The sequence below is a fragment of the Otolemur garnettii genome, unplaced genomic scaffold, assembly GCF_000181295.1.
Source record: "Otolemur garnettii isolate 467f Iridium unplaced genomic scaffold, OtoGar3 scaffold00145, whole genome shotgun sequence".
Classification (NCBI taxonomy): Eukaryota; Metazoa; Chordata; class Mammalia; order Primates; family Galagidae; genus Otolemur; species Otolemur garnettii.
In genome coordinates this window covers 4,222,091-4,231,879 of record NW_003852540.1, presented here as the reverse complement: position 1 = coordinate 4,231,879, position 9,789 = coordinate 4,222,091, and the positions used below count along the sequence as shown (strand labels likewise).

Here is a 9,789-nt window from a genome sequence, read left to right as displayed (position 1 = left end):
ATCACAGCTCACAGCAACCTCTAACTCCTGGGCTCAAGTGATTCTCCTGCCTCCGCCTCCCAAGTAGCTGGGACTACAGGCGCCCGCTACAATGCCTGGCTATTTTTTGTTTGCAGCTGTTGTTTGGCGGGCCCAGGCTGGATTTGAACCCACCAGCTCAGGTGTATGTGGCTGGCACCTTAGCCGCTTGAGCCATAGGCACCAAGCTCCTGTCATTATTGTTTTACCTGGCCCGGGCCAGGTTCAAACCTTCCAGCCTCAGTGTATGTGGCCAGTGCCCTACCCACTGAGCTATGGGTGCCACCAGGGCTTAGAATCTTTTAGACTTGAGTTTGAATTGGCTCCACCAGCTTACTTGCTGAGTGACTTTCAGCAAGCATCAGTTTTTCCATCTGTAAAATGAGAATCAGAAAAGCTGGTTTAGAAGATAATGTACATAGGGGTTTGGTTTAATGTGTAGCACATACTACATCTTTGGTAAATGGTTGCTTGATTACTTTTTGACATCACTGTAGGGAAAAATGTGACTTAAAAGGGAAGGGGACGGAGTAATATTGGGACAGAGAGAGGGAGGTGGCCTTGGGTCATGGGTGCTGTCTGAAGAAAGGAAGTTGCTCTGGGGATGGGAACCTGGCCTAGCCATGGAAGCAGAAGGGTGGGAAAGTCATGAGACTTCTGTAGCATTTTCTGAGGATCCCTGGGGGGTGGGAGGTAGGTATGGGGTAAGTCCAGGGACTAGAATGCCAAGGTTCTTCTTCAGCTGCTGGGACCCCAGATCCACTGTGCCTTCTCTTCCCAGGGAAGACCCTTCGTATTGTGGAGCCACTGGACAGCCGGGTGCCCCTGACCGCTGTAGCTGTCATGCCTGCCCCTCACACCAGCATCACTATGGCCAGCTCTGACTCTACCCTGCGCTTTGTGGACTGCAGGAAGCCTGGCCTGCAGGTCAGAGCGTGTCCAGTTCTCTAAGTATTGGCTCAGTTCTCTGGGGACCTGGCAGAGAAAAGGGACTCAAAATGTTCCTGCCACTTGCTAATTTCATTTGGAGACATATCACCCACAACAGCAAACCCTGGAGGATGGGACTCTGTCCTGTGATGGGGATGGGGTTCTGGGCTTTTCACTTAATGAAAGTGAAAGGCTCAAGCCTTCCAGGTTTGTGGGCTTGGGTAGTGAGCAAGACCTTTGGGAGAACAGGGTGGGGTGGGGGGTGATGCCTCAGCTCAGCCTCACTCTGTCTGCAGCATGAGTTCCGCCTGGGTGGCGGGCTGAACCCTGGGCTTGTCCGCTCCTTGGCAGTCAGCCCCAGCGGCCGTAGCGTTGTGGCTGGCTTCTCCTCCGGCTTCATGGTTCTCCTGGATACCCGCACAGGCCTAGTTCTTCGAGGCTGGCCAGCCCATGAGGGGGACATCCTGCAGATCAAGGTAACAAGCTAGGTTCCCTTCTCTTCCTCACTGCCCAGCCCCTTGTTAGGGCTTACCTGCCCAGGGACAGGCTTGAGCTGGTCTCCCCTACATCTTGTCAAGGGCTGATGGGCTGTTGGCCCTCCTGGGCCAACTCAGGAGACAGGCCACAGAGGTGGGAGCTGGGGGCAAAGCCGACCCTGCTGCTCATGGAGATGCTCTAATGAATAACTCTTGTCCATATTTATCTTGCTTGGAGGATCAGGGGTCAGGCCCTGTCCATGACCCAGTTTAGGTTAAATAAAGCTCAGCCAGGAGGCTGTTTACTGCCCCAGGCCACTGAGCAGAGTCCATGCCCCCTGTTGGGCTGCCCTTGTGGGGGCAGGAGCAAAGCTGACCAAGGGAACCCTCTGCCATTCTCAATCTTAGGCCTCAGGGAGCTTCTCTGGGAGGGACAAGAAAGGAGGATAAGGGCTACTTGTGGGAGGATTTCTGAAGGCAACTGGGCCTCTTCTCCCCGGCTTGGGTAGGAGACAGCGGACCTACATTGCCAAACTGAGGGCTGCTCCCTCCAGGGCCCAGGTGCCTGTAGATTCTGACTTTCCAAGAAAGTGTCAGGAGGGCTCTGGGGTCAGCCTGGGTGTTAATCCTGGCTCTGCTACTGACTGGCTCCCTGACCTTTGTATGATTACTTAACTTCTCTAAGCCTCAGTTTTTTCTCTGTAAAATGGGGACAGTGGCAGCATCTACTTCATGTGTTTATTGCAAAGATTTTTTTTAAAGGAAGATTAGTGGCTCAGCGCCTGTGGCTCAAGTGGCTAAGGCGCCAGCCATATACACCTAAGGTGGAGGGTTCGAATCCAGCCCGGGCCTGCCAAACAACAATGACGGCTGCAACCAAAAGATAGCCGGGTGTTGTGGTGGATGCCTGTGGTCCCAGCTACTTGGGAGGCTGAGGCAGGAGTTGGAGGTTGCTGTGAACTGTGATGCTACAGCACTCTACCCAGGGGATCAGCTTGAGGCTCTGTCTCCAAAAAATAAATAAATAAATAAAGGAAGATTAGTAAGAAATGTTTATTTTCAAATACACTGTACATGGGGAGAATCACAACAAGAGTGATTACCCCTGTTGTGAAGAATTAATGCGATCTAGCACAATGCCTGCACACAGTTAGTTCTCCAATTAGTGTTGACGGGGTTATTGACGCTTAATATGTTACTATTAATCAACATTAATATGATGTGGGAGGGTGGCAGCCTGTCACTCACTCAGGATGGCCTGTCTTCCCTGAGAGAAGGGGGAAGAAATGGGAAGGCCTTGGGGGTATACAGGAGAGCCCAGACCCCTGCTGAGGATGTCCTCTCCCTGAACAGGCGGTGGAAGGCAGTGTCCTGGTCAGTTCCTCCTCTGACCACTCCCTGACTGTCTGGAAGGAACTGGAGCAGAAGCCCACGCACCACTACAAGTCAGCCTCTGACCCCATCCACACCTTTGACCTGTATGGCAGCGAGGTGGTCACTGGCACCGTGGCCAACAAGATTGGTGTCTGCTCCCTGCTGGAGCCACCCTCCCAGGCTACCACCAAGCTCAGCTCTGAGAACTTCCGTGGCACGCTTACCAGCCTGGCTTTGCTGCCCACCAAACGCCACCTTTTGCTGGGCTCAGACAATGGGGTCATCCGTCTCCTGGCATAGGCTGAGGCAGGAGCTGGCTGGGCAAGGGCAAGCAGACATCCCCTCCTTTACCCTTGTTCTCCTAGCAGCTCCCTTCAGGCAGGCCCCAGGCCTCATACCATGTGTACCCTCATGGCCTGCCAGATAGGGTGGGGGCATCCTGGCCCCTGAGCCACCAACATTGCCAGAAGGGGTCTCCATTCATGGCTTGGAAACATATTGCTCCTAACCAGCAGGAAGCAAGATGGAGAGCAGGAAAAAGTATCACTACTCTCATTTCCCCCCAGTTCTGCTCTCTGGGTCCACGTGGAGACAGAGAAGTTCCAGGAGGGGGAAGGGAGACTGGCCCTGCCCAGCCAACCTCCAGCCAACCTCCCAACTCCCCCTCCCCACTGGGCTTTTTCTGCCCCTGTCCCTAAAGGATGGGGAAGCTGCCCTAGTCCAGGACACTGATGGTGCTTGGACTCTAGCCTAAGAAGGGCTGGCCATGATCCAGGAGTTAAGGGCCTTGTTCTGGGATTTAGGTGTCCACTTATCCAGGCCCTGCCCAGTGTGGGAGCAGGAGGGAAAGAAAGGGTAGTATCAGGGAAGAGGAGGTGGGCTGGCCGGTGGTGCCTGCCAGAAGTGAACCCATGCCTTGTCTGCCCACCTCTAACCACAGTGTTTGTGCCTTGAGCTGAGGAGGCAGCCCCTGGGCCCAGAGCCTCTGAGACAAGGGGGTAAGAAGAATCATCTCTGCATCTTGGGCCTCTGCCAGGGTCCTCACATTCTGGAGTGGATATGAGGTCTGAGGGTTGGCTCCTGCTGCCTCCTCACTATTTGCAATAGATGTAAATATGATCAATAAATCCTTTGGAAGAGCCATGGAACAGAGTGTGGCTTGTCTTGATTGTGGAGGCAGGGCAGGGAAAAGTTGAGACTCAGGAGCTTCCAGGGCAGGGATGAGGGGGTGAGGAGGAGGGTAGGTAGGCAGCCTGATCACTGATTGCTCTCTGGGTGGCGCGGGGTACATGGCTTCTGGTTTGTGTGGCTCCAGGCCAGTTTCCAGAACCCTCACCCTTGGGTATGGTGAGGAGGCATTGTTCCTGAAGAGGTAAGACACTGGGAGAGTCTGTACCCCTCTGCATCTTTCCTCTCCCTACCCAGATTGAAAGCAGCCAACCAGGATCCTATGCTTATAAGGCTGGGGGTGGGCATCCTGTCCTGGCTTCTCTGTATAGCTTCCTGCAGCCTCCCTCTCTCCCCTTGGGAGGGGGAAAGGAAAGGACATTGGAAGTGGGCATCTGGATGTGACTCTAGGGCCAGCTCTGTGTCCTTCGGCAGATCATATATCCTCTCTGAACCTGACTGATTCAGGGATAATCCGTACCTCGTGGGGTCTCTGGAAGGCTTGACAGAGTGCCAGGCTCCTGTCCTTTCTGGATAGGCCCTCTTGGCTGGCTAGACCCAGCCTCCTCAACTCTGTCCTTCTGGGCTTTCTTTTTCCAGGCTCAGGTGGGACCCAAATCCATGGAGGTTCTGAGTGGCTATCTGAAGATTAGATGTGCTAGCGGGAAAGGGGCTTCTGGTCCCAATATCAATGTTTAACCGGATGTGCCAGTCAATATTTACCAGAAGAGAAAGCGATCTGAAGAGGGGTTGGCTAAGAGCAAAGGTCCTGGTGGGAAGGGAGGGCTTGACTGGGCTGGTTGGGGCCTGAACAGAGCACAGGGAGCACCCACGTAGGACCAGAGGAACATCGTGGGCGCAGCAAGGAGCTTGCAGAGGTATCAGTGGAGGGGTGGCACAGTCGGCTCCTTGGGCAGGAGGAGAGGTGGGAAGCTACCCAGCCTGGCTGAGGAGTTGGAACTGGATTTACTCAGGAAGCCTATAGTTTCCAGCCCCCCAGGGTTAGCATGGGGCTGGGGGACAGGGAGCTTTAGGAGAAGTCCCTCAGGGACTTGAAAAACTGGAGGCCTTTTCTTGCTAGGGAGCTTCGAATACCCATGTTGGAGTTCTGGCCCCTGGCCAAAGGCTGTTGTGTGTGATAGGAGGGATGGGGGTGATACAAAGATCTTCCAGAAGGATTGGCCTTGACATGGGGGTGGAGTGGAGGTGGCGGTGTAAGACATGCTCTGATAGATCCTCCTGAGACCAAGGTCTCCCCTTGCCCACCTGCCAGCCTAGCTTCCTAGAGCCAGCCTAGTACAAAGTAGGGGTTAAGGGCTGTGATTCTGCTAAGTCCAAAGGTGGCTCTGCTACTGGACAAAGCCACCTCACCACCCCTGCTTAGACCTTGGGGCCTCACAGTCCTGTCCATCCTGTGGACAACACCTGACCACCCTGGGAAAGGCTGGCCAAATGGACAACAGGTTGGATAGGAGCTCAGGTGGGAGCTCTACAGGGGAGGTTTCAGGGCAGGCTTCCTGGAGGAGGGAGCCTTAAGCTAGGCTGACCACACGATCAGTGGTATGCCAGGTACCAGGCATTGTTTTCAGGGTTTAGAAACACTCTTTTTTTGGACCTCACAATGTACATAAGAAGAGGTAGGGACTTTTGCCACTATTCCATAAGATGAGACAAAGGTCAAAGGGGTTAGGGATGCCCAAGGTCCTTTAGCAAGAGTCAGAGTCTGGATTCAGTTTCAAGTCTAACTCACAAGGCAAGCCCTTGAAAAATGAGGACTGTTTTTATTCTGATATTTCACCCCTTTTAACCAAAAAATTCTCAGTGCATGAAATGTGAAAAACCAGAAACTACAAATGGTTGTCAGAGGAGTCAAGGAGGCAGGCCCACTCCTCAGAAAAAAAACTCACTAAAAAAAACCACCACTCTAACCACCCTAATGTGCTTAGAGTGTGTGATCTAGTTCTGTAGTGGCTTTTACTTCTTGGCCATGCTGGCTCAGGACCTGGGCATGTCAGTGAACATGGTGGTGGTGATGGCGGTGGGGGCAGCCTGGCTGGGCCAGGAGCAGTGTCAGGAACTGAGGCTCCCTGTCTCCACGCAGGAACATGGCGCTGCTCTGGGGGCTCCTGGTGCTCAGCTTATCCTGCCTGCCAGGCCCGTGCTCGGTGGTGAGGCTGGGCTGAGGTCGGGGCAGGGGCGGGCAGTTGTGGGAGAGACCCGCAGGGCTGAGAGGAAGAGAAGCTCCTCTAGGGTTGAGGGCAGGTTTGGCTCCAAGAGGTGCCCTCCTATTCTTGTCCCTTTCTCAACAGTTCTCTCCTGTGAGCGCCCTGGAGGCCACCGGCCAGCAGGTACCTGGGAGTGAGAAGCCTGTGAGGGGGAGGAAGACCCCCGAGGTCTGGCCCATGGCTTGGGCGGGGTGGGGAGCTTGTGGGAAGGGTTGCTCTCCATCTGCTTCCTCCTTTTCGCAGTCAATTAATGGGCAGACCCAGGAGAAGGTGTCCCCGTTAACCCTCCTCAAGTTGGGCAACCAGGTACAACCAGGTGGGGATGGTGAAGAGTGGGCGGGGCCAGAGGGAGGCAGGCCAATCCGCAGGGGCAGGATAGGGGGCGTGGCCCTGAGGCTGAGGCTCTGGAGTTCGCAGACCAGAGGGACCAAAGTGGGAAGGACTACAGGAATAGAACAAATGCCCAGAATGCAGGTGCCCACTGTGTGACTCTTCCTCTCTCTTCAGGATGGGACAAGGTCCCAGGCACAGGGGCTATGAAAAAGACCTTCAACACAAGAGCCTGGAGCTGACCTCTTGACCTAACTGATCCTCATCTGTTCCTGCAGGTGCTGGGTGGCCAGACACTCTTGAAGATGTCCCCAGAAGTCTGCAAGGGATCTCCAACCCCAGAGCAGACCCACAGGCTGGCTCAGGCTATGATGGCCTTCACTGTTGACCTATTCTCCCTGGTGGCCCAAACATCCACCTGTCCCAACCTCATCCTGTCACCCCTGAGTGTGGTCCTGGCACTGTCTCAACTGGCACTAGGTACTGTGGCTGCAACAGAGTTGGGAGGCCAGTAAGAACTCATTACTCCAGAGGTTATTAATGGGTGGTACCTCCATCAGGGTCACTTGGATGTTCAGAAAAATGCAGATTCCCAGGCCCCTGCTAGTCTCTATGAATTAGATATCCAGGGACAAGTCTGGTAGCTCATCTGTAATCCTAGCACTCCAGGAGGACTGGATGGGTGGATTGTTTGAGCTCAGGAGTTCAAGACCAGCCTGAGCAAGAGTGAGACACAGTCTACTAAAAAGAGAAAAACTGAGGCAAGAGGATCACTTGAGCCAAAAAGTTGGAGGTTGCTGTGAGCTATGATGCCGTGGCACCTTACCCAGGGTGACAGCTTGAGACTCTGTCTCAAAAAAAAAAAAAATATATATATATATATACACACACACACACATATATATGTATATGTATATATAATAAAAATAGAAAAACTAGCCTGGTGTTGTAATGGGCACCTGCAGTCCCAACTACTCCAGAGGCTGAGACAAGAGGATTGCTTGAGCTCAAGAGTTTGAGGTCTCTGTAAGCTATGACCCCATGGCACTTTATCCTCCTCAAAAATTCCTAGGAATTGGGCAGGCTGGCAGATCTGCTTATTTACAAGTTATCTCTGTGATTCTATGTAAGAGTTTGATAGCTACAATATCTTCCATTGTACTGGAGGGTCTCATTGTGGGAAACTGAGGTCCAGAGAGGGAAGGCAACTTGCATAAGATGAGGTCACCCAGCCTGTCAGCAGCAGAGATGAAAGTATAACTCAGAGGTGGGGGGAGTGCGTATGAGAGGAGGATGTGTGATCACAAGGGCACACTCATTGCAGCCTCTGGAAAGGGCTGGAGTGGGCAGTGGGGGGTAAAAAGAACACACAGCCTGGGGCTCAGCCCATGTGATCCCCTCCAGGTGCTCAGAACCAAACACTGCACAGGCTGCAGCAAGTGCTGCACGCAGAGTCAGAACCATGCCTTCCCCACCTGCTGAGCCACCTTTGCCGGAACCTGGGCCCTGGGGCACTCCGATTGGCTGCCAGAATGTATGTGCAGAAAGGTAGGTGCTGGTGGCAGAGAGCTCACTAGGTAGTGCCCTGGGGTGGAGCATGGTTAGGGACACAGCCTCGGCCTCAGGTAGCTATTCCCAGCATTGGTGACTGTGGAACCCTGAGCCCAGGGAACAGCTTGTGACCCTTTGTGTGTAGGATTTCCTGTCAAAGAAGATTTCCTGGAACAATCAGAACAGCTTTTTGGTGCAAAGCCCATGAGCCTGACGGGAAGGCAGGAGGAAGACCTGGCAAACATCAACCAATGGGTGAAAGAGGCCACAGAGGGGAAGATTGAGGAATTCCTCTCAGAGCTGCCAGATAAGACGGTGTTGCTTCTCCTCAATGCCATCCACTTTCAGGGTGCGCCCCTCCTCTTCCCATGTCCCTAGCCCCGTAAGCTGAGCTGGGCTGTGCAGACTTTGTTCTCAAGGTCCCTCTTCCTCCTCAGGGTGGGCCACAAGACACGGAGTTGTCTGGGTGTGGTGGGGTGGTAGGTCCAGGAACTGGATGAGGTTGTAGAGAGGGTACCATGGGAGAACAATCTGGAAAGACCCAGGTGCAGGTAGTTTCTGGGAACAGTGCAGGGGATGGGGAAAATACAAGCACGATTTCAAACATTTTGCAGAAATGCCTCAGACTGCCTAGGGGCCAACAGGCACTGCGCCCCCTGGGGTCTTGGCCTCTACCTCTCATCCCTTGAATCGGTTCTGGGTGGGATGAGCAAGAGGCTGTGGGTGTGGAACCTGTGCTGGTCCCAGTCTACAAGACCCCTGCCCTCTGCCTGCAGGTTTCTGGAGGAGCAAATTTGACCCAAGCCTCACCCAGAGAGACTCCTTCCACCTGGACGAGCAGTTCACGGTGCCGGTGGAGATGATGCAAGCCGGCACGTACCCTCTGCGATGGTTCTTGTTGGAGCAGCCTGAGATACAGGTCACCTTTGGTTGTCCAGCAGGGTTGTGAGTGTACTGGGATGTCCTACCTTTCTTGCAGGCATGTCGCAGGGGCAGGCAGCTATAAAAGGTTCCACTACATCCCCACCTAGGACTGAGACTGTGGGCTCTTTGAGGTTCATTCATTCACTGAAAATATAAAGGGTATTTGCTATGTGCTAGATATTGTTCTAGGCACTGTTTTTCTTTTTTTGGGGGGGGGGCACAAGGGAGACCAGGTCTCTGCTCTTAGGAGGGAAGATTCATGAACAAATGTAAATTAACAATAATTTCAAACTGGTAAGGCTCGGCGCCTGTGGCTCAAGCGGCTAAGGCGCCAGCCACATACACCTAAGGTGGCGAGTTTGAATCCTCAGCCCGGGCCCGCCAAACAGCAATGATGGCTACAACCAAAAAATAGCCAGGCGTTGTGGCAGGTGCCTGTGGTCCCAGCTACTTGGGAGGCTGATGCAGGAGATGTGCTTGAGCCCAGGAGTTGGAGGTTGCTGTGAGCTGTGATGCCAAGGCACTCTACCCAGGGGGATAGCTTGCAGCTCTGTCTCAAAAAAAAAAAAAAAATTCAAATGGGTAAGTGCTACTGAAAGAAAAATTTAAAAAGAAGGTGATCTGTTAGTGACTGAGGAAAGTTATTTTTTAAAAATTTTAGTTTTTTAAAAAATATTTATTGAAGGAAATAATTTTTTTTAATTAAATCACAGCTGTGTACATTAATACAGTCATGGGGTACAGTGTGCTGTTTTTATGTACAATTTGAAATATTTTCATCAAACTGGTTAACA

General features: G+C 53.0%; 2 protein-coding genes and 1 long non-coding RNA gene across 3 annotated transcripts in view; 2 read left to right on the top strand and 1 right to left on the bottom strand.

The window, feature by feature from the left end:
• WDR81 (WD repeat domain 81) overlaps window positions 1-3,944 on the top strand; it is a 12,528-nt gene extending 8,584 nt beyond the window's left edge. The window contains exons 8-10 of the mRNA XM_003799093.3: window positions 800-945; window positions 1,245-1,424; window positions 2,778-3,944. Of these exons, the coding sequence (XP_003799141.1) occupies window positions 800-945; window positions 1,245-1,424; window positions 2,778-3,098 (647 nt within the window). The 3' untranslated portion in view covers window positions 3,099-3,944. The remainder of the gene's footprint in view (window positions 1-799; window positions 946-1,244; window positions 1,425-2,777) is intronic.
• LOC111728225 lies at window positions 429-4,654 on the bottom strand. Its single transcript, XR_002775598.1, has 2 exons — window positions 4,447-4,654; window positions 429-1,412 (listed from the first exon to the last, which is right to left on the bottom strand). It is a non-coding gene; the product is annotated as an uncharacterized LOC111728225 (long non-coding RNA).
• Window positions 4,655-4,734: 80 nt separating this feature from the next.
• The window catches only part of SERPINF2 (serpin family F member 2), an 8,701-nt gene continuing 3,646 nt past the window's right edge, over window positions 4,735-9,789 (top strand). The window contains exons 1-8 of the mRNA XM_012810935.2: window positions 4,735-4,843; window positions 6,067-6,133; window positions 6,275-6,313; window positions 6,434-6,496; window positions 6,799-7,000; window positions 7,925-8,068; window positions 8,217-8,420; window positions 8,848-8,990. Of these exons, the coding sequence (XP_012666389.1) occupies window positions 6,071-6,133; window positions 6,275-6,313; window positions 6,434-6,496; window positions 6,799-7,000; window positions 7,925-8,068; window positions 8,217-8,420; window positions 8,848-8,990 (858 nt within the window). The 5' untranslated portion in view covers window positions 4,735-4,843; window positions 6,067-6,070. The remainder of the gene's footprint in view (window positions 4,844-6,066; window positions 6,134-6,274; window positions 6,314-6,433; window positions 6,497-6,798; window positions 7,001-7,924; window positions 8,069-8,216; window positions 8,421-8,847; window positions 8,991-9,789) is intronic.